At 32.8% G+C, this 25,151-nt stretch overlaps 1 protein-coding gene across 8 annotated transcripts; it reads right to left on the bottom strand.

Moving 5' to 3' along the window:
* Positions 1-1,274: 1,274 nt before the first annotated feature.
* CLIP-190 (Cytoplasmic linker protein 190) lies at positions 1,275-25,116 on the bottom strand. 8 transcript variants are annotated; one of them, XM_087410989.1, is made up of 17 exons: positions 24,820-25,116; positions 24,067-24,207; positions 15,826-15,894; positions 14,660-14,812; positions 14,178-14,369; positions 12,683-12,884; positions 11,742-11,967; positions 10,841-10,885; positions 9,541-9,681; positions 9,076-9,240; positions 7,966-7,986; positions 6,525-6,708; positions 5,564-6,235; positions 5,164-5,282; positions 4,773-5,085; positions 4,522-4,673; positions 1,275-4,436 (listed from the first exon to the last, which is right to left on the bottom strand). In XM_087410989.1, the coding sequence occupies exons 2-17, from the start codon at positions 24,176-24,178 to the stop codon at positions 2,271-2,273; spliced, it is 4,932 nt and encodes a 1,643-aa protein (XP_087267115.1). In that variant the 5' UTR covers positions 24,179-24,207; positions 24,820-25,116; the 3' UTR covers positions 1,275-2,270. The 8 variants fall into 8 exon arrangements, with proteins under 8 accessions (XP_087267115.1, XP_011051444.2, XP_011051443.2 ...); XM_011053142.2 differs by having other exon boundaries at positions 24,067-24,202; positions 24,935-25,116; XM_011053141.2 differs by having other exon boundaries at positions 24,935-25,115.
* Between the last annotated feature and the right edge of the window lie 35 nt (positions 25,117-25,151).

Here is a 25,151-nt window from a genome sequence, read left to right as displayed (position 1 = left end):
TTATGATATAATAATTAATATAATCCATTTTTATATTTTAAATAAAAAATTTATTAATCTATTATTTGATGGTATGTACATATATATACACACACAGCTCTGAAGTGGAAAGTTACGCGATATGAAATATCTTTTTAGGAAAATTTTGCTGCGACTTTTATATGTGAGCATTCTCAGAAGAATGCTATTTAGATATAAATGAATAATGCATTTGATATGCAATCAACGTTGTAAAACATTTACAAATATTTATATATGTAATAAATCAAGTGATAAAACACTCACATATATTTCTTTTTTATTATTACATATTATTTCATTGAAAGAAAAAAAAACAGATAAGAGAAATAAATAATAAGAAAAAACTAATTTTATTAAGCATTGGAAAATTTTCATATTTAACCTTTTTCATTTATAATAAGGATCAGAAATCGCTACATTACATGAATCTCTAAAAAAACGACACTAACTGCGTCACCTGATAATATGAATATATAGAAATGTAACATTTCGAATACAAATCTGTTTTTAGCTAAACTAGTGTGCACTCTTTGTACTAAAAATGAATTAGTTTCATATTTAGCAAAAGAGAGAAGAACAATCTTAATGCAACAATAAAAAACAAATCTCACAAAATCATAAAACTAAAAAAATGTTAAACAATTGAAATTCTTTATTATAATTCTCCCCGATAATTATATTGATGTAAAAAAATTCCTAAGCTTGTTTATTTTCTATTTTTCTGATTTGTTCCAATCCTATTATACCATCTCAACATATTTGTCAAATTCTACAATCAACTAGAAAAATCTTTATACACGTAAGGATGAGAGTTCAAGATTCGTTTTTTTTTAAAACGATTAATTTTTATGAAGAACTCGGTAGATGTGCCTACTAATTGAAATACTAATTAATAATGATAAATATGTATTGATTATATATCTCCATAAAATATTTAATATAATAATAAAAATTTAATTCAAGCAAGGTTAAAGTCACACACACATATATATATATATATATATATATATATATATTAGGTGTTGGAATTAATTCGTAGCGTTTTTTAATGAAAGAATGTTATTTATTTCACATGAGCATTAAAAAATACATTAATGAAAGTACTTCCCATCACTTGTAAAACGCTACGAATTAATTCCAACACCTAATATATATTTCCATTAAAACATATTGCATCTTAAAATTTATATTTATATTAATAATGTAAAAAGAATACCGGATACAGATAAAGGATCTATAGATTTCTAGTCATATTTTTCGTGAATTTTGTTTATTCTTATCTACAAAGCATTATCTCGAATGCATCATATGTTACAACAATATAATCGACTTAGAAAATATATTTTAACCCTAAGATAACGGAAGGCAAGATAACAGCAGGCCACGATATTTTCGTAAATTAGCTTCAAATATGTTCAAGATTTATAATGTATTTCAATCTTTTTCTTCCCTTTTTTTTATCTATTAGACGAAGACTATAATAAAGACTCTCTGACTGGAGAGTATTATGATAATATCATATTCGAAGAGAGATGTGCGTGAATTAATTATCGGAGAACTTCACGTCCAATGTTCCGCTTTTTACCGGCGTGCACTACAGGAACTGTTTTTTAAAGCGCGGATACGCGGAAAATAAATATTAAATAAAGAGATAATTAGTTAATTTGAGTATCTATTATATACAAAAAATGACATATTCGCCACAAATATTATAAAATTAGATTAAAGCTGGAAAACGAATGTATGTTCCCTTCAAATATTGTATATATAAAGTAACAATAAATTATTATCTTTATTTCAATATTGATATATAGTTCCATTCTTTCAAATTCCACAATTAAATTAAATAAAAAATATCTAATGTAATTCAGTTAATAAAAAATCTATTATAAATTATTTTTAATTTATAAATTAAATTTTTGTAATATTAATATTATGTGGCGATAAATTACGCTAAAAATAAGTTAATAAATCTACAGTAGTCAACTAGAAGAAAATTATCTAAGGAGATAATTATACGTTGCCGAAACTTTTTTATAGAGGAAGACTTGATAAAATCGCAATTTGGAGGGAACATAAATCTTTATGTTTTTTGGATATGCCCGTTTTACGCGGGAAGACTTATGCTCGGATTTAAGATCCAATTGAAAAATCTGGCAATACAAAAATATACTCTGTAAAATCTAACAGATCTTTTTATAGCTACGGGACATTTGGCAAGCAAACAAAACAAGGCTATGGACGTAATATTAAAATGTTTCGGCGTCGTCACAGTCACGCGTGTCGTGTCCGAACATTTCGCAGGTTTCACAATATGGCCTTTCCACAGATTGCTTCTTCGGAGTTTTTACCGTTCTCTCGGCGTTCTCCATGAAATCCTGGGCTTGTCGAGGACAGTCTTCCGTTTCGTGCAGATCGAACTGATCGCAAATATCACAGAACATACGGGGCGCCGCCGTTCGTTTGTCCAGCGTGCTTCGAGTATAGTCCTCGGCCTCGTTTGCGGGAACCCCCATCGCAAGAACCTCGATCTTACACAGCAAACTTTCGTTCTTACGTTGCATGTCGACTATTATGGAATTTAGGAAATCTATTTGACTCTTTGCGGTGTCGTTCTCCTCTTGCAGTTTTGTAATGTCGATATCTCTCGCGATGTGCTGCTTCGTGTCGCCCGTTCCGTCATACGTGTTCTTCAGATTTTCATGCGACAATTTCAACTGATTCGTTGCCTCGATCCATTTCACAGTGACTTGCTTGTTCTCTTTCTCTAGCCGATTTAGCTCATCCAGAAGTCGCTTCTCTTCCACCTTGGCTATATTCAACTTCTCCTGCAAGTTTTGCACGTTTTTATTCACCTCTTTTTCATTGTTCTCCATAATTTTCGCCAGATCGGCTGATTTCGTTTCCTGTTCTTTTAACTGCTTCTCGAGTGTATTCACCGTGTGCTGCAACTCATAGATTCGCTTGTTCGCGCCACTCAACTCATTCTGCTTCAACTTTATCTCCTCGTTCCGTGTCTGTTGTTCCGCCTTGACTCTTTCCACTTGCGCGTCTTCCAAAATTTTTACTTGCGCCTTTAATTTACCGATAATAGATTCTTTATCATCTAAATTGGTTTCGTGCTTATCGACAGTGTCTTGCATCAATCGCAACTTGTCCTCCAACTCTTTATTTTGTTTATTTACGTCTTCAATCTCCTTCTGCTTAGTTACAACTTCGGACTCTAACGAGTTCCGCAGTTTCAGTATTTCTTCCTCCTTGGAAGATTCTGATTCTTTTATCTTAACTTCTGCTTCTGTTCGCAGCTTCTCTTTTTTATCTAACTCTTCGTGCAAATTCGATAACTGAGTCTCCAGTGACTTCACTGAGTTCTCCAAAACAGTCTTGATTTCGGACAATTCATTTATTTTACTTTGTTTCTGTGTAATTGCCTCTTGTGCGTTCTTCAATTCATTGTTATTACGAGTATGTTCTTCTTTCATGGAAGAGATTGTAGTGTTCAATTCGACTATTTGAACCTGAGATTTTTCCGTCTCCGCTCTCGTCTTTGATATTTCATCAATTTTATCTTTAATCGTTCCTTCAGCGTCCTTCAATTTGCTCTTCAACTCTTCTACCGTACTTGTCATTGTATTTAAAGATGTTGTTAAATTTTTATCGATAGTTGCTTTATCATTAACTAAGGCATCGTGCATTTTCTGCAATTCCGACAATTTATTTTCCACTTCCTGATGTTTCGAATCTTTCTCCTGAAGTAAATTTTCTAATTTTGAAGTTTCATCTGACTTGGATTTCAATTTATCTGACAATTCCTCGATTGACCAACGATTCGCGCTTTGATCAGCCTCTAGTTTGCTTTTACATTTTTGCAAATCTTTAATGTCATCACGCGAAGTCGACAATTCGGTTGACAAATCCGTAATTTTTTTCTGTAACAAGGATGTCTCTTCTTGGTAAGAATTTCGCAGAGTTTCGGATTCTCCACGAAGATTGACGATTTCTTCATCCTTCTTTGTCAATTGCTCCGTAAGGTTGGTGATTTGGTCAGACTTTTCCTTCAAATTTATTTTTGTGTGTTCACCTTCTTCTACCTTGAACGATAATTCATTCATTTCTTGTTCATATCCGCGTATTTTCTCGACATAATCTGCATTTGATTTTTCAGCTTTATCTATCTGTGACTCCAACTTTGATTTCTCTGAGCATATTTGCTCAACCAACGTCATATTTTTATTTAACTCTGTCTCGGTATTAGAGAGTTTTCCCTCTGTTTGTTTTAGTGCAGTTTCCGTTTGAAATATCTTCTCTCGAGCTTGGTCTAATTCCTTTTCTTTTCTTCGCAAATCCTCATTGTATCTCGACAGCTGTTCTGATGAATCGGCGGAAGTGCTAATCGCGTTCGCTATATCGGATTCCTATAATTAAATTTAGATCATTAATCCAATGGATTAGTAATTTATTATTCATGAGAAGATTAGTAACTAATTATTCTATACTAACCAGTTTTTCCTTCTGTAACGAGAGTTGCGATATTTTTTCTTCCGCTCTCGCGACTTGTCCATTTAATTTCTGCATTTTTGACTCAAATACGCGAAGTTCGCTCTCCAAATTCGTTTTTGTTTGCTCAGATAACGTGAGGGCGTCTTGTAATTCTAAAAGATTTCAAACAATCCATGTTATGTTTATATTCACACAATCGTAATTAATTTTACAAATTTAAATTGAGAACTAAGTAAATTTCAAGTCTATACCTGTAGTCTTTTCGAGAAGATGTTTAATTTCTTCATCTTTGCTCGCTATAATTGCTTTCAAATCGGCGATATCTTTCTCCAATTTAACGAGCATCATGGCTTTTTGCGAAACATCTGCATTTATCTCATCAATATATTTGACTTTGTCATTAATTTGAGCCTCAAACCGTTTAGTTATCTCTTCTATTTGAGCCACAGTAGCATTTCGCAATTCCGCGATTTCTTTGTCTTTTACTTTCAATTCTTCGTTCAATTTATTTAATCGTACGGCGGATTCCTCCTCCGAAGCGATTAAACTAGCTAGATCTTGCTCCTGGATTGATCACATATCATGAAAATACCATTGCGAATGTCACATTCGTGCGAAATAAAAAAAAAAGAATACTCTTACCAATTTTTGCTTCTCATGAATAATCCTGACATTGTCGTCACTCTTAGACCTATAGTCTTGAATTTGTTTTGACAACACGCTATTGTTGTCTTCAGCCAATTTAAGCCTCGTATTTAGCTCTGCAAAATATTTGTGATAAAATCAATGAAATCTCAAGTCGTAATTTATTTTTCATTGTTACATACTTTATCATTATATATTTTTATGAAAATACAAAATAATTTGCATAATGAATTAGATGCTAGATTATCACAAATATTTCATCGAAAGTTATTTTCGTAGAATGTCAATCGATACTCGTAAATTCTACACAAGCAAAACAACCGAAAGATTAAATTTTTAATTATTCAAATTTTCTTAAAATCCAAATTTTTTTTATTTTTATTTCTATGGCACAAACCTTCTAATTTTTGTAGAGCACTAATCAGTTCTTCATCCTTCTTCCTGCAGAGCTCTCGCTCAGCGGCCAATTCGGCCAATAATCTTTCAGTCTCGGATACTTTTTGACCAAGTTGCTGCGAGACTTCCTCGATTTTTGTGTCCTTCACTCGCAATTGTTGCTCAAAAGATTCCGAAAGTTCACGGATACGATTAACATTCTCAGCCTTCAAGCCTTCCAGAGCTGCATTCTGCTGCTCTAACAGCTTCTTAGACTTGTTTTCCAGCTCCTCAGTTTTTATTTTGATCAATTGATCTTTCTGTTCGATAGTCTGTCGATATTCCGACAGCAGTGAATCCTTTTCGCTTGCGTTTTCTTTCTTCATCGTTTCAATTATCTCTTTCGATTTTCGCAACTCCTCGCTTAATATATTCGTGTTTCTCTCAAATTCCTGTTTCAGATTCTCCATCATTGTTTCTTTGTCTTGCAAGTTTTGTTTGACAGCTCCTAGTTCTTTCTCTAGACGATTCTCAGATTCTTTGTGGATCGCACTGTCCTGATGCGTCTTGCTCACTACGAGCTCCAATTCCTTGATACGTTCCACACATTCGCTCACCAGACCCGATTTCTCTTGTACTTCCTTTTCCAGACTATTTTTTATTTCCTCCAAGCTCTGATTACGACTTTTCAAATCTAAAAGCCCATTTTAGGATAAAGGAGAGGAAAAATCGCGTAAGATTTTAAATTTAAAAAATTTAATAGCATTTTTCATTGGCAGAACTGGTACACATTAAAACCATTGTACACTATTCTAATCTGAATGTAAAAGTGATATATCTCAATTGATAAAATGCCCAATGAATATTTTGTTCAACAATACAATAAAATGTATTGAAAATTTCGCGGTTTTTTTTTTAATTCGTTCCTACATGTTTATTAAACATACATCTTTACATCAATTTACAATTTTTATTTCAAATACCTTGAAGCTGAGAGTTTTGCGAGTTTGTCGCGCAACTGATCTCGTTACGTAGTCGCGCCAATTCCTCTTCGACCTCGAAAAGTTTGGTACTGTCACGTTCCATCTGAACGATGCGTTCCCGCCGCTCCGACGCGAGTTCATCCTCGAGCTCTTTGATCCTGCTTTCATTTACAGTATTTATGACCTAGTGTGATAAGGGCAACTTTTTAGTCTCTAAGGAGATACGAGGTCATACAACGAATCCGTTTCGGGTATTAACATACAATTATTTTCTCAATTACGAAGAATATAAAGATACAACAATTGATATTTTCCATTTTTTTAATTTTAAGAAAGAATCGTATTTTCTTCTACTTAAAGAATTCATAAATTAATCAAAATTATTGTCTACTATCTTGGAAAAAAAAATTAAATTCGTTGTATAATTTTCTACTATTGAAATAAAGGACATTTGACACAAACATGTGTCAAATAAAACCAGATGTGATTTAACTATTAAATTTTACATTCGTATTATGTAAGTTTGTTTAAACATAAAATAATGAGAAGAAAAAGAGACATTGTTTAAACTTCCAGTAATTATAGAAATACTAAAGCCTATTAATACCCGAAAGCGTACATGTTAAAAAATAAAAAGCACAACTGATATGCAAAGCACAGTCTGTCGAAATGAGAATAAAATAAATATTTTCGCGTGGAGAAAAAGAAGAAAGAAATAAATCAACAACTTTACGCGTATATGTATCCAATTCATAAGAAACATATTATTCAATTTTGGCATTCGTGCATACAAACATATATCACAATCAAAGAAATATTTAAATAATATAAATAACTTCAAAATACGAAAAAAGCAATTAAATTAATGCAAAGCATAGAATGATTACATAAATAAATAAATAAATAAATAAATAAATAATTAAACATAATAACAAATAACAAGTACATCACGCCTATATTTTTTTATATCTTTGTGCATATAAAGCGTGTAAATAATTTGTGAAGCTCACATTACTCCATTACACAAAGCAAAGCGTGATCAAGTTAACCATCTTCAATCCATATTTCTATTAAAATTAAATCGCGAAGAACGAAATTACTTAATAACAATTTGTACAATTTCAAATTCAAAAGTGCTCGACGCGGAATTATCACGCGTGATTCCATATTTCAAGTTAGCGCGCAATTAATAAGCAAGGGATGATTAACGATATCTAGGACGTTGTTACAGTGTATAATTTAGTTTTGTTAGTATGACCGGCGCCAAATTAGACAGCGATAGCGTTTCTTAGCGTTTCTTATTATTGCGCGTTCCACGTCAGTTGGATCTCTGATAGAACTGCGACGAAATGTAAAATGACATGGCTAGAGTGATGATTAGGCAAGCGGTGCCCAAATACTGCGTCAATCCTTCCACGGGTCCGAAACATTGGATACTCACTCTTTGCTCAGATCTCTCTTTCTGAAAATAAATGATAAGTTCACCGAATTAACAGAAAAACTGAATGCATTCTCTTCTTTTGTTTTTTTTATAAAAAAATACCACATCTTTCTTTTTTCTTTCCTTAAAAATTGTTTAAGTATAAAAATCAACAGAATTTTTAATCAGATTAATTTTTCTAGTTAAAATTTCTATTTTCGTAGAACATAATTTTGATATCGGCATCGATAAACCGTAATTCATATTATCAGTTTTGAAATAAAATTTGGAACGGGATATTTTTGCATAGAATATTCCGATGCTAAAAGTTGTTAGACTAATTTTCGAGCTTTTTAGCAAGTCGATGTAGCTAAGCACGTGTTGTAATGTACGTTACCCGCCACCATTATTCCGCGTGCGTACCGAATTGCGCATTTACGACGCGAAAGCGTGTATAATATTTTGAGTAATTACAAAAAATACCATCCAAAGTTTCCAAGTATGACAAAAGAGATATTTATTATGATTATTATTATTATTATTATTATTATATAGAACGGAAGTACATATTTGAACAAAGGATAACATAACAAAAATTTAAACATTATCTAAAATATCGCACGAAATTCATTTTCACATCTTGAATCTATAAATCTAAAATGAAAAAAAATTTGATTGCAATATTAGACATTTTCTGAGATATAATATATATATATATATATACACACACACACACACACACATATATCTTATATAATGTTATTAATATCAAAATATATAAAACGTGAACAAAATAATAACATGAATGAATATACTTACTCGGGATTCCAAATATATATTTTTTCTTTTTTTGTTTTTTTTTTTTTAATGAAGAACTTAATACCGCAGCATAGACTTTTGTATAACGCATAACGTATAGTGAATTAACTAATCAGAATCTTTCCTTTCCTCCCATTCCATGAAAAAGAAGAATTTCGATTGGTTTATTCCCTTATGCACTATGCATTATGCGTTATGCAAGAGTCTGTGCTGCAGTCGTTAGCATTTATTATGTCCGAGATAAATTGTTACTTATATTCTTGAACCGGTAACTATAAATTATCCTAATAAATTATCCTAAAGTGTATGTACCTGTATGTCGTCTTTATTCACGGATTCCTCTTCGAAGCGAAACAGAAGATCCTCGCACTTCCGTTTCTCATCTTCCAGCTGCATCGCCAACGTACTCTTCTCGTTGATGAGCTTGGTGACAGTGAGTTCTGTTTCGCTGACCGTCTGCAGCATCTGTTCGCGATACTGAATATTGTCAATAAAAATGTCAAAGAAAAAAAAAGATGGAAGATGGGGACAAAGGAGTTTTAAAACTGGGACAAAAATTTCAGGACGTAAAGACATTGGGTTTGACTTATCACATCTAATAAGATATTTCCATTGACGTTACATAATCCCTGCAAACAGGAATAAAAGCGCAAAAACTGAAGCATAGCTCTCAACTTTAAACACCTGTCCCTCTCTGAAAATCCATCCATCGCCACTATTCGGTTTTGACAATCGTTTTGTAAATATCGTATAAAATATCGTTTTGTAAATATCTACCTTATCATATTCTTGCTTAATCGAAAGCGCCGATTGTTCCGCTTGGTCAGCTTGATTCGCCGCCTTGGTGACTCTTTCGCGTTCCAAGTCCCGCTCTTTTCGCAGGAACTCGATCTCCTGCTGCTTCTCTTTCAAAACTTCCTAAAAGTATGATCCGAATTCTAATTCAATGTCGCGATGATGCGGGAAATTTTAGGAAAGAGGAATTATATAATATTAGCGCGCAATAAAGTAAAATAGCAATCAAATTCATGTTTAATAATATTATTATGATTGCAGTAAAATAGCCTATACACATTACATCCACGGCAAAGTTATTGTAAAAAGAAAACGCACAACTAAAACAATTTATTTTTCTATTTCTTACATTTTTGTAAAAGCTATCGAGCAGGTTGGAACAAAGCGAGATGCTTTTATGTCTGCGTCATACAAATTATTACAAACTAGCCAACTTGCGATATCAAGCAATTAATTAATTCTTATATATCGATATATCTTTATAAAAATGTTTATAGAAGCCCTGGGATGGGATAGAATGGAGATAAATATTATTTGCATTCCGCATTATGTGACAGCTTTGCCAAGATCACGTAATCATCAAGTTTATAATTCGACGCGAGATATGCAATGTTCTGAATCGAATGCAATTAGCAATAAAATCGATGATCGGTACTTTAGATCGCATTATCCGAGCGAAAGGGTTTAATTAATCGGCTCGATGATACTGGTCGTCGTTTCTCTGCCAACGCAGATATCGATCTGTGTCAATTATGCCGTGGGAAATCCTTAAAGATAAATTAATCGAGCAATTGAGATAATCTCGTGCGAGGAAGAATCGAACATAATAACGGCGATTTGTTAATTATTTGCATATGTAGATAAAGCGACGTAGGAGAGATACTCACCTAGAAGCCAGAGGAAGGAACATTACGAGGAAGGGACATTACGTGGGATTTTATTAACATTATATACAAAGATCGCTATATATTATAAGTACCAACGATGCGACGAGCGATAACAATAAATAAACGGCAAATAATAAATAAATAAAATCGCAGTCGGCAACCATTAATAATCGAGTCTTGCTAATCAACTAAACGTCTCGCTAATTATCTTAATTAATGTACATTCACATCATAACGCGCTTGTAATCTATGTTATCTCTACACATCTATTTCTACAGGATGTACGAACTAATTGGAAACAGTCGATGGGAGAATAGCGAGGTGACTTATCGACGATCGCTTCTAATTGACGAGAACAATTAATTAATCAGGAGTAATCAGAGTTACGATCTCACCTGCAATGAACTTCGTGCAGGTGTTGACGTGCGCATGCCAGGCCTCTGGAATATTGGGATGTAACGGAAACACAAAAGAAAAAAAAAAGATAAATCGTGCAATCTTGCAATTTTAAATAATAATCAATGCACCAGTCACAAAATCACGCGCGCTAACAATAAATTACAAGTTTTGATTAAAGACTCAGTGTTAAAGAGAAAAAAATAGGTTGCCTAAAAAGCGGCAGGCAATCACTACAATTTAGGGCGGGATTAACCCTTAAGTAATTCCATAGAAGGATTCATTGCAATAAGAGAATCCATCATAATTCACAAGGGAAATATTTAGATATGTTGAATTAAATAAAGGAATGAGTTAAATCTTCAATTTTTAAAAACAAAAATTTAGAATTCAACGATTTAAGAGTTTAAAGCGTTCCAAAAGCGAGATAAAAATTGTAAGACAAGATAGATCTACATAAGATTCACTTTATATATGCAACTCTAACTTCCTATAATCACGATAAATAAAATCACTTTCACATTGAGTGCTTCTCATAATTAAAATAAAATAAAATAATAACACTTCTCATAATTTTTGCGCACATTGTAATTTTTCGCAAACGCAATCATTTGCAGTTCCTTTAATGCGATTAAAAAAACCTTCATCGCGCCGAATCCTTCATATGAAAATAATCATTTACCACTGATTTACAGTAAAGAATCACAGTCGTAGTCGAGCTTCTCGCTCGTACCTCAAAGAAGAAGACTTAAGGGTCAATTGCCCAGCACCAACGAGAACGACAAGAATAATACATTCTACGGCTAAACTAATAAATAGGGAGCCAACAACGTTAGCGGCGAGCTGCGAGATATAGCTGCACATCCTGTCATCCCCTCATTCCGGCATGGTGAACCTTACCCTCGCCGTGGTTCCGCTCGTAGTGCTCATTCTCGCGCTGGCGACGCTCGAGGCGAGGCTGGAAGCGAGCGATTCGCGGGAGCCGCTCTTCTTCTGGAGGCTGGCATTGAGGGCGGCACCGCTCGGCTTGTGCACCACGCATAGGGAAGGCTTCTTGTTGTATGGCGACCTGCTGACCTTGTGTACGGGCGCAAACAGGCCGTACTTGGGCGAGCACTCGAAGTATCTGGATCAACGGGTGGGTTAGTTCCGCGGGATCTTAGGAATGTGAGTCTCAAGTGTAAGGGGAGATCATGCCTCGCAAATTTTCGTGGATGTGATGTCATTCATCAAGCATTAGTCGTGAGAACGTTAACAAATTAAAGAAGAAAACTCTAAAGTTCCCGATATCATTGAGCGTCATATCAGAAATAAAAATTCTCCTCTTTCTTGTGGAAAAATAAAAAATTAAAAACGTCTATAGCAGTATTTTGAGACCCTAATGTCGGACGATATAAATTGATGAATGGCATTTAGGCCCGTTTTTATAATACATGATTATCTAAAAGTTAAAGATATAAAGAAATTTATCAATAAAATTCATTCATAAATTTCTTAGTAATCTTAATCCTAACCATACATTAAGTAACTATATATTATAAAAATGGACCTTAATCGTACATTTCAAGGACCTCCTGGATTTTACATCATTCCGGCAGGGATTTAAATTCATTAATAATGCAGTAATAAAACGCAGTATAAACTCTGAGAAATGAGAAAAGGAATTTTTTAAGTCATACTTAAATGTAATACGCTCTTAATATAAACAACATTTTGATTTTCTGGAAGTGGTTGAGAGCTTTAGGATTGCTTTAGATAATCGGAAATCTGAGGCGAGTTTGATATTCTTTTTTTTTTCTCGTGTCAAGGTGCTATCGAGGTTCAATGGAAAGGATGCACACCTTTTGTCATTGACGGAACCGTCATTTTTGCCAATCGGCTCGTCCAGTTCCACGCCGCACCATTCACCCGCAGCGAATTCCGCGAGGCCATGATATCTGAGTATGCCGGTTTTGCTGCCTTGGCTCGACGACACTATCACCCGGTCACCTATCCTTAGCTCGCCCTTTTGCGTTGTAGACGACAGACTTGTCGTCGATGTATCTGCATTCACAGTTTTCAGCGATGCACGATCATTATTACATATCATTCAGACCGGTTAAGAAACCACGAGTGAGGCTGGGTCTATTCTATTAAAATTACACAATATCTCTTTTCTACTTGACGACAAAACTAGATCGTTTCTAAGTTTTTATATATATGAGGGTCAAATTATACTTTTCTTTCTCCTTTGTTAAGTTCTATTAAAGCCAAATCTACATTTATATTTTTATAAATATAATATATTCCTCCCTATATTCATATTTTTTATTACATTTTTTTTCTTTCAATTTTTTTATATATCTATTGTTCTTCTTTTAATGATTTTTCACAAAATAAAATATTTCCTTTTATTATATATATAAAAAAAAATTAGTTGCTTCTCTATTTTATAAAGTGACGAGAATAAACCATTTTCTACGAATCAATTTGTTTATTCAATTGATAAATTTATTACTCTCGAGCTTAGGTATGTAACTCCTTTACTGCCGCTAAAAATATTAAACTGCTCCGTCACTTTTATAAATACGAACATCTGCAGATAACGTTTGTTCGATGTATTTTCTACTTTTCTAAGCGCATTATTTATGAAATTAAATTATTTTACACGAAAATTAAGTAAAAAAATCTTAAATTACGTCACATGTCACTACATACTAACGAGACTAAATTATTTCCGTGCTACATGCTGACCGAATAACTAAATTACATCAAGTCGTTACTTGATCGTGCTTATTTTCCACAGTAAAGAGCGTTCAAGCATTATCGCAATTAAAATAATGCCGTAATTAAAATAATGCAAAATAATTAAAAAAATAATTTGTGCTCTTTAAGCCTCTAGGTACAACATAGCATCAACTACGATTAACTCTTTCGCTTCGCTTTTTTTGTCGTTTAATTTAAATGATAATTTCGTTATATGATGTATTAGTTCTATGTAATAGATATGACTATTTTTTAGATAAAATATTTCTTATCTCAATTATCATCCGAATAGAAATTCTCAGCAAAAGTTTTTAAATGATAGCACTGAATTGATGTAAATCCAGTGATATAATCTGCTTAAAAAAATAAATATCCTCTTTTAAAAAAAGGATTCAATATTTGCTATAGAATAAAATTATTTCATTCGATATTTTGGATCAAATATTCTTTTCTTACAGCGAGGGAAGCGAAAGGGTTAAAGGGCCAAGAAATTAAGTAAAATCTGTAGACGGCGTTTGGCGTGCGTTTCGAATGTGCAGCGCTAATTAGAAGTCTACGAGCGTGGCGAGTATCTCTTGCAGCGATCCTTACTCAATGACGACGACATGGATTTGCTGATGAAGCCACTCCTAGAGCTGTCGGGTGGCGTTGTTGGCGTCATGATCAAGCTCGTCTGATGATCGCTCAACGGCAACCTGGTGAGTCTGGTGAGTCTCGAAAAGATCCCTCTCTTCGGTTCGCACTGGAAGTACCGGCTACCCGCCACTGAACCGTCGTTCTTTCCTGAAGTTTAAGGTTCGGGAACTTATACTTCATCTTCATTCTGTCTCTGAATTCCACCGATTTATCTCTCTTGTCATTGTTGCTCAAAAAATTTTTTTTCATTCGCGATTAATGGAACTTTGTATTGTATATAATAAGACTTCAGTATGATCTGGATAATTTTGATTGATTAGGAAAATGATTTACAAATACGATGTTTTAAATTTGAGAATCGGTTCGCGTTCTTCAAAATTGATTCTTGGATCTTTATAATTCATACGATTGGCTAAGATCGTTACGATGTTCCTCACCGATGGGCTCGTCCAGGACGACTCCTGCCCAGTCTCCGGGGGCAAATTTGGTCTCGCCGATATAAGCAATTGTGCCTGGCTTCGTGCCGCCAACCCATACTCGGTCACCAATCTTAAAGCTGTCTGTATCTTCGGTTAGAACAACGCTGGTATCTACGCGGGATTAAAGAGAATTCTCTTTGAAATATCGACTATTGACAACGCTAAATTACGATTTCAAATTTCCGAAGAAAAATTAAAGACAAACAAATCGCAGGACGCAAGTTCTATATCATAATAAGATTAACGATTCGGTCTATAAATATAAAATGTTTGACAACTTGTAATCTTGATTTTCACTAAACTCTAAAAAATATGTAAAATAAATTTTTCACTTAGCTGAAATTATTGAACTATTTATATCCAACCATTTATAACCATCAAATAATTAGCGATTAAAAAAGAGATTTTACTTTAAAAGAATTTTAGTTTTGGCTTTGATTATCGATTAATTGAAAGTCAATGTTAAACAAAAAATAAATAACTGCTGTAAATAGCCTCCTTTAAAATATTTAAATTATTTGCTAAATTATAAGAAATTTATTCTAACTTGGTTGGAGATTCAAAAAATATTCAATTAATTATGGAATATCCTTAATGTTACATCAAGATATGTAGTACATTAGTTATAATTCATATTATTCCAAATTATATTATGCATGCACACATAAAATATGTGTAACGTACTATATGTAAGTATTACACTACCTATAATATAAATATAATAGAACACAAAGCAAAACCATTAATACAAATATAAGAGGATATAACGCATATTATTACAGACCAATAATAATTATAAACTTACACAGCTAAACTCACAAAAATTCACACATATCCTTTATCGTGAAAACTAATATCGTAACTTTTTTCACTAAAATCTAAATTTGGAAGACATGTATGTTTACGTATACTTAAATACGATTCAAAAAATATAAAATATTTAAAATTTCGAACAAATATACAAATATTAACCAACAGATGGTATTAATTTCAAGTTTTATTAGCTCTGTAAAAAATAAATTTTCATTGATTATAAAAGATTATTCGCTGTTTTCTTGCAAACAGCTTTATGAATTGCGATCTTCGAGTAGGCTTCAAGAAAAACTTCATTAAATACGGCTTACCTGACCCTCTTCGCAAGCTAGCCTCGTTTATTTGACGGCCGTGCGATTCCCAGAGAGGCTCCATCTGATCTGTCGTTGTCATGCAAAATAACGCAAATCATAGCAAAACGAAAAACAAAAGGGGAAAATGGAGCATATCTCGATGCAAAAAAACATTTCACTTTGCCGTAGTCGAGAGTGCATCATTTAATTCAAATTTTGTCCAATCAGTTTAATTGGCAATTATCGCTTTAATAATAATTTATATATCACGAATCGCTACGATTCAATACAATTGTAACAGCAAAATAACATTAGTTTACGCACAAGCTAATATATTTCAATGATATCTGGATATTAAATTCAGAAATTAATAATAATTAATTAAAAATTAATATGAATACATATGTATAATTAATACAACACATACGTATAATTAATTTTAATATAATACAATTAATATCTCTGATCACTTTAATTTAATAATTCTTTATATATTTTTCTTTCATTTTACATAATTTTATTTTTTTTCAAGGCTAATTTGTGTTGTATGTGTTGTCTGTGAGCTGATAATAAATCTGGGAACATGTGATGACGCTAGTGCGAAGTTGCAAAGTTAATTAATAATGTGCTAAGTCAATTACTAATTATTATGAAGCGACGTTAAAGAGAAACGACGAGAGGTGATTCGGCGTGAATCAGATCAGGGCTTGGTCCTATAATTGTCGTTGTAATAATCGGCATCGGAAGTTGATCACAATCGGGTCAAGACAGAGACTTATGTAAACGAATCATTAATGGCGAGTCAGGGAGTGTTCAAATGACGCCGATAAGATCTGGCGATTAGTGCAATATATGCAGTCATGCAAGATATTTTTTAATGGAACGATCGTTTAATCGTAACGTGTTATTTTAATAAATTAGAAAGAAAAGAAACGCCTACTTATCTTAATAATCATAATAAATCTATTTCGTTTCTATGTTTCAGCTGTTCCTACATTTCACAAATAATTCGTATTTTGAATATTTATAATTTCCATAAATTTGTATTTTAAATATTTATAATTTTCATAAATTCACAAATTCCATCTTTAACTTCCGCGACGTTGTAGTTTCTGATTTCACGGATTCCTTGTATAAGAGCCTTGCGACAACAACATCACAAAGCTCATCATTCATCTCGCCGATGTCCCTGCGGCGTGAAAAAAACTCCGCAAAAGGAGTCGCTGGTATGTCCGGGTATCGTGGCGATTCGTGATTTAATTAATTACTTATGGAAAAGCGCGTGGGCGCGTGCCTTGTCGTAGTAGGTCGGTCGCGTGGGTCGGAGCCTCTGTTCGACGAGATGAAATCGCGATTACGCGGCCGCAACCGCCGCCACCGCGGCCGAGACAGGCATTATGTATCCCGACGATTTTATCGCCATACAATCTGCATTTAATGCGCCTTTTTACGCGCACATTGCGTCGCTCTCAATGACGCGCGAATGGCCGTCCGCGATCGGCTGGTCGACGGTGCCCTGATCTGAAATGTCTGAATTAATAAAGGTAAACAGCCAAACGGGAACGTCTTCGGTCTTTATTTTCATCTCAATCTCATTAAAATGTTATTAAAATTTTTTAATAAAATTAACATTAAAATAATTTAAACAATATTATATCTTGTGGGACAGTAGGTATATATGAGAAACAACATATAGACATCAATGCTTTAAATGATCTAGCTGGGTCCTAAGTGCTTATATGATTCTGTGTGAATTTATACATACGTATGTCCGAACGCGAGTGTGGCATAGCAAACCAGAGTTGGGCAAAACTGTAATTCAATTAACAATTACAAATTGCAATGTAATTCTTAATACAATTAGTAATTATATTTCGTAATTATTAATTGCTGAATTAATGAATTCATTTAATTGTTTTCAGCAAATTTAATAATTACGAAATATAATTACTAATTGTATTAAGAATTACATTGCAATTTGTAATTGTTAATTGAATTACAGTTTTGCTCAACACTGTGGCAGATAGTGCACTGACCTATCATCTATCAGGAACCAAAATATTTACGCTCATGTCTCCTCTCAAAAAAGACTGGCAATCTCCCAAAAGTATCTTTACTAACAGAAACATTTCTTGAAAAATCCGCCGTTCGAAATCGTTAAAATTGTAGGTCTCATATACTTATGGCAATTGAATAATCAGCGTGCATCACAAACATATGAGAGAGGTGAGTTACATAAAAATTATATCTGACGTTAATGTGAATCAAATTGTATGCCTACCTGTATCCCTACATCACACAATTTCAATAAAATATATTACATATTCTTTGTTATAAAAATCAGAGATTAAATTAATTATGTAATTTTATTGTTAAAATTATGTATTGTTTGGGAAGACATACAATTTGATTCACATTAATGTCAGATGTAATTTTTATGTAACTCCATCCTATGCTTTATTGACGCTGTCAAACACATAATTTGAAAATGTTATCAGAGAGTACATGATTTTGTATCCAGTACATCCTCGCAACTACATTTCGTACAGCTGCGTATGTTTATCGTAAGGAATCAACTTTAATCATTTTTATTTTTATTTTATATTATCATTGATGTTATGATCCCACTGAGGATGACTAAATTAAAGATCGAAACGTATGATTGATTTTGTATTTGATGAATATATATTGTTTCTGCAAAAATCATTCAGTGTTTGGCTCTAAATAGCTTACTTTTTAGAATATTTGAATCGAAACTTGTAAGTTGAAATGTTTATTGTCATTTAATACATATCTAATAAAATCTAATAAAATATATTCAATGTAGATGCTTATAAGCATTTATATTGATATGATTTGCTGCATTCTCTTTAGAACCTAATATTATTATATATTTTTTGTATTCATATTATTTTTTTAAATTACAATGAATAAATTACAATGTTAAAAAAAAAAGATAATAAAAATGAAAGAATGTGAACTTTAATTAAATTTCAAGGAGAAATTGCATCCTAAATTTCGAAAGAATTTCTGTTATTAAAGTTCATCCCGAAATATTAAGATACGCTGTACTGAAAAGAATCTAGCATTAATTGGAATTTTGATTGAATATATTATAATTCTAAATGAAGATCAGAAATCTAATTAATGTGAGCAGAATCTTCTGGTTCGTTCATTTTTAACCTACAGAAATTTTTTCAGTGTGCGCATAATAATCTATACGAAACCTTGCAGTATACGATTATTAGAGCCATACGCGACGTGCGCACGATGATATCTGATGACAGAATACACTGTACTTTTTGATTCGAGCGTGTTGACTATGATTAATTAATATACACCGACGTGATCTGACGCGTAATCGTGGCGCCATGATTCGTCCGCGAATTATACATCTCACATGATTAATCGCTTTTACATTAATTCTGATATGACATATATCTTGCATTATTCTTTTATATCATAAAATATCCCTAATTAATTATGTAAAATCTATTTAATAAATAGAATTGTTTTAAAAGTAATAGACTTTCAAAAAAATCTCCCGCAAAATCATTCATTCGCAATTAGATTTCTACATCAAGCTGACGTCACTTTTAATATTTGCTTGAAATTCCGTAAAAATTCTTGCAATATTCTTTTATAACATCAAAAAAAAAAAGCATAAACATCGTAGTCGCATTATATATATCTAAAAATCTTTTAATTTTACAAAATTATCTTTCAAAATTCCTCCATTCAATTTTCGGATAGTATAAAAATAAAATGTGTTTGATCTTTTAATTGACCTTTTTAACGAACCCGTCGGATATATTACTGAATTACCGTAACTCATCGATTATCTCACGTTTATGTTTTGCAGGGTTAACAGGGTGTCAAGTAGCCCGATCATTCAATACAACACGGCTATAAGAATGGCTGTATAGAGGCTGCCACTGAATATACGGGCACTTTGATCTCTCATGCGTAACAATACGTAAACAAGGTTAATAGCTAGAGAGAGGTATAGCTGTTACATATAATTCATCCCGCATTATAACGAGATCATGACGTGGCAAACGTGATTAAGCAGTAAATGTTATCTCGATGACAACATTTAGTGATATTTTTATCCGACTGTGCAAAACATTGTGCAAGTAAACACAATCTAATTGAACAAAAAATATGTATATACATAATTATATAATCTACACATTCACGGATAGAACAGGTGAAACGAGCGCGTTGTACATTACTTACATGCTATCATTCTCATAGATACCATACACGTGCCCACGTTTTTCATATTTACCGAAGGTAAATAATACTAATAGGACTTTCGTCAGATCGCGGAATTCGAATGGATGGCCTTAAAACCGGCTTCAATAGCGTACAAACAGGCAAACAGCCCGAAACGAACGTGTCCCCGTACACATACTCATAAATCGTTTATCTCTCCATATTTAGTTGATGGTGTCACAGTTACCACAGAACACCATACCGACGATGATTGCGTCAGTGCGAGGCGCCGCTACCACAGAAATCCTTTACTTTTCCGTTGCCTTCGCGATTATAATTGAGTCCTTGTCCGACAAGAAAAATCATCAGCTAATCGGACGCGAGCGAATCGCTACCACAAATCGCATAATTGATAAAATATTCAATAATTTACGATGCTCAATAACGATTTGAATTGTAATCGATTACAATAAGAGAGATATCCTTTTATTTTGTTCTTTTTTGTTAATATTGCATAGAAGATTTTAGCTATAATTATGTCTAAAATTTATATATGATTTCTACAAATTATTCTAAAAATATATTCACAGTTGACAATCCATTGAAATTACTCCAAACAAATTTTTTTCTATAAAAGACTCGATTAGGTCATTCATGTCCTACGCATTTCTTTTCTTTGAAATACTAGGAACACCTGATTGAATGATGGTCTCTATTCTTTCCTTTTTTTTTAATACGCAGTTTTACAAATACTTTCTAAAGATGTTAAAGCATATGCAAGAATCATATTAATACTTTTTGTAATTTTATAAAAGTGATGAAAATTAATTCGCGGGATATGAACAATCCATTATGTGCAATAAAGAACAGAAAATCGTGTGCAGTCAATTTTTATATCTAAGATCATCTTAAGTACAGTCTTAAAATGTTATAAACCGATCACAGAATCGTCTTGACTCTTTAAAATATTACTTAAGACAGTTTTGAAATAAGAACCGACTATGAGAAACCGGTCTGTAAGAGTTAATTTATATTCTTCATTAATTTACTAATTTTAGATTAAAAATATGTATGTAATTTTAATTTTTTGACATTTAAGACGTTCCTCTTTATTTTAGATTAAAAATATATATGTAATTTTAATTTGTTGACATTTAAGACGTTCCTCTTTATTTAAAATTTTAGTAATTACTGACAATTCGGCTGCATATTCTTTCCACGAGATCTCGCGATAACGTGAAACGAAAAGCGGAGGCCTTGAGTCCTCTGATCGAATTGCGAAACTGGAGACGATCAACCGATCTCTCCGGTACGAGAATTAAAATGGGAGGGAAAAGAGGACAAGAATAAAAAATCGGAGAAAAGAGAAGGATTCGCGGGGAGGAAAGATGAAACGCCCGGGATGAAATCGCGGGCGCGAGATCAACACCGACTTGCATAATCGCAATGCGTCAGCCGACGACGTGCGGTTGTGCAGCGAAGGCAATTCAATGGCGTTGCACCAATAAGGTAAGATACGTGCCCTGGATGCGACCAGAGGCGATCGCGAAAACGCACCTCGCCCGTTATGCGTCGAGAGGCGCGCCGAGAATCTGCGCGGCAGAAAAATAAAGCGACACAAAATCTGTTTTCCGCAGTGCCTTATGTCCCCTTGCATTATGTGAGAACAAAGTTACTATACAAAACAAAAATAAAAAGAAAGAGATCTGAGGAAGGAAAGAAAGAAAGAGAACTGAAAAGTAATAACGAAGAAATTTAGAAAAATTCTCGAACTCGAGGAAGAAGGAAATAAAGAAGAAAATAAGAATTCGGATTTTAGATTAAAGAAAACAAAAATTGTAAACTGTTAAAATGTAATTAGTATGGATTTATAATATGAGGAAAAATCGGTCGATCGGTCGTGATCGAAGAAGAGATTATTACGTAAAAGTTAGTTACAAGGATGATAAAGCGATGATATATAGCGACGATAAATTTTGAAAAAACTATTTTAATTATTATTATTACTATCAAGCATTTATGTATATCATATTTAGAATATTTAATTTCATTTTACGTATGGCAGCAATATATTAACTCTGCTGGTCTATTTAAATTTAATATTATATCATTTGTGTCAATATCATAAAAAAGTTCTAAAAATTTTCATAGAAATAAAAAATTTTCATAGAAAAAGAATCTTAAATTAACAGACAAAATCATCGTAAATATCAGAAAAAAATTTTTAATAAAATATTAGTTAGAAAATAAATTATATTTTGGATCAAATAGACCAACCGAGTTAAATACATACACACACATATATAATTAATTAATTATTATTTTATTAATTAATATTTAAAAACGATAAATGCTTGTAACGTTAAGATATTATTTCCAAGAGATTTGTTTTAATTTCCAAATTATCTGCCAAATCTTCTCACTATCTTTTGCAAATGTTCTTTGCAAAAGTCACTTTCATTTTTTTTTTTAAATCGATTTATCCTTTAAAAGTATATCCTACAAAAATGGATAAAAAATATGGACCACTTTGAATTAATCGCGACAAATCAAGTTGATCAGCTTTCATGTAGAACAGCAACATTTATAAATCGCAATAATCGAACTGAGTTATAATTAATGTGTGGGATTAAATAAAATATAATACAATAAAATACAATAAAAAATTTTAAATAATTACTATTAGATCAAACCAAGTAACTGATCACAGTTCGCTTCATAGTGTTTTCTCGACGATCAGTTAAACTCACCGCAATTAGCACAAAGTAAAGAGAAATGTTTTCGTTTCTATTCTTCTTTTAAGGAAACAGAAAAGAATGCACTACTCGCGATGGACTCTCGCGACTCACCATTAATTCTCAAGAATTTCTTGTGAAAAATATTTACCAATTTCTTTTTCTCTGTCTCTCTCTCTCACAAAGGATGCGTCGTCGCGAACGGCCAAAGAACTACTCGTGCGAACAACTTGCGGACTCGCGTTCACGCTCGTTCACGACCGACTTGTGGGCGTGCACGGTGTTCCCGGTGCCGGGACAAATTAACGAGACACTCGCGGTATATGTTCGAGTTGTAACAACGTTCGCGATAATGTAGTACTCTCGTCAAAACATACTCCATGTAAACACTTTTATAGCATAAGTAAATTAGCATTATGAAAACATTGACAATGTAAATAAAGATATGTTTATGGTTTCATATATCATTTAAATTGTCCATTAATTTCCATTGCACTGAGAAAAATGTTCTGGTTCAACAAGAAATATAAACAAGACAAATTTTAATTATATAAATAAGAATTCTGGTTATCTCAACTAGAATGTTTGATAACATTTAATTTGTACCTTTCTGGTTAAATCTACGAGAATTCCCATTAATATAATAAATGCATAATTCCAAATGTATGAGGCAAACGGTAATAAATCTTTCCTTTGTGTACTTATGATAAAATAAAAAGATATTTTTGGCAAAATTCTTATTTGTTTTATGAATTTTATGAATTTGTTTTAAATTTGAATTAAAATTGGAATTAAAAGGAACATGAAAAGGAGGATGTTGAGTTGAAGCTGTTTTTCAGTCAAAAGGAAAAGTTCCGAGATATACAAATTACATAATAAAGGGCTACTCCGTTTAAATTACTCTTTAATATGATATATATTTAATATGATATAATCTGAACATCTTGGAACTTTTTTATTTTGATCGAAGAATAGCAAAAACTTAATATTCTCCTTTTGAGATACTCTGTTATTATCTTATATAGGTAAGAAACAAAGTGTTATAAAAAACAAGTATATACATTTATCTCTATATATACATTTATTAATACATGATCTATTTTTCTACTTAACACGAGATATTATTAGATTCTTTCTTTTTTAGGTCTCTTTATCAATGTTAGATATCTATATATATCTATATATATCATATCCATTTAGTTTGTTATAAAAATGAATAATAAATACGATATATGATCATAGCAACATAAAAATATATTATACATGCAATAAAACAGAACAAGACACAATTTTGTTAAAGACTCACTGAGCGTTGGTCTCATTGGAGAAGGCGGAATCGCTGGTCTAGGAGGCATGGTGGAGCAAGGTCGTCCTATCTTTGACGGCGGTCTTAGTCCTGATGGTTTTGGCTCCGTCATGCTCTATATATTCACTATGTTACACTGCACTGCAACAAAAATATTACGCATTTTTAGTAAAAAATGGTACATTTAAAAAATTCTGAAAAATAAGAAATTAATTTGATAAAAATAGAAATATGAATGAAAAAAGAGATGGCATCAGGATGGCATATAGGATGTAAATAAATTAAAATTTTTTACTAGTACTTTATTCGGCATATTTCTACAATCAATTACATTTTAGAGTAAAAAATGCTGTTATAATAATCTTCAAGTTAGAGTGAAATCGAACTTGGATAAACTTTGACGAGAAGGAAAAATTAGAGCATTGATTATGATTGACTATTTTCCTTTTAAGAGACAAAATGTTCTAATTTTTTTTGTTCATTGAGTAGAGAAGGATAGAACAACGTTTATGTCGACTGTATTTTCTAAAAGAAACAGCCTAAATTAAATGCCTGAGTTTTGCGAAGTAAGCCAATCCAAAAATTTATGATTTTTCAAACTGAGACCATGTCATCGCCAATTTCTCACGTTCCCTTGAACAAAATTGCAAAAAGTTGCGCGAGCGATCGCGAGTACTCACGAATACATGCTAGTATTCGCGAATATACGCGAGTACCAATACTATCAGATCGATGAGTGACAACAACGCGTACCTTCTTCAGCAGGAGTGAAAGGAACTTCAGTTTGACGAGCGAGAGTTAACCTCAAAAGCGCGCGACGAGTTCGCATCCGTGAACAGAACGCAAAATATGAAAATCGCGATCTCACCTGAACGAAATGCTGTTCGGGCTAGTCCGCAAGGTCGACAGCTAACACATTTTATGTACGACAACCGCAATATACGAGAGCAACGTGAAAATCACTCTACCACACTTTAGAAAAAAAGAATGACAACTACACCACCCGACCACTGTCACCACCCGCAGTTGCAGTCAGGCCAACTTCTTAGTGCGAAATTTATGCTTTGAAATACAATAAAATCTAA

Source organism: Acromyrmex echinatior, chromosome 11, assembly GCF_024713525.1.
Source record: "Acromyrmex echinatior isolate Ae372 chromosome 11, ASM2471352v2, whole genome shotgun sequence".
Classification (NCBI taxonomy): domain Eukaryota; kingdom Metazoa; phylum Arthropoda; class Insecta; order Hymenoptera; family Formicidae; genus Acromyrmex; species Acromyrmex echinatior.
The sequence above is the reverse complement of the archived record's forward strand: the minus strand, read 5'-3'. Positions and strand labels throughout refer to the sequence as shown.

Excerpts from the sequence above, each read along its gene's own strand:
- CLIP-190 (XM_087410989.1), bottom strand. The coding sequence starts at position 24,178 with ATGACGGAGCCAAAACCATCAGGACTAAGACCGCCGTCAAAGATAGGA. Across the intron at positions 15,895-24,066 it reads TCCAATGAGACCAACGCTCA|ATCAGATGGAGCCTCTCTGG; the intron begins GTGAGTCTTTAA and ends TGACAACGACAG. Across the intron at positions 9,241-9,540 it reads TTAAGCAAGAATATGATAAG|TATCGCGAACAGATGCTGCA; the intron begins GTAGATATTTAC and ends GACAATATTCAG.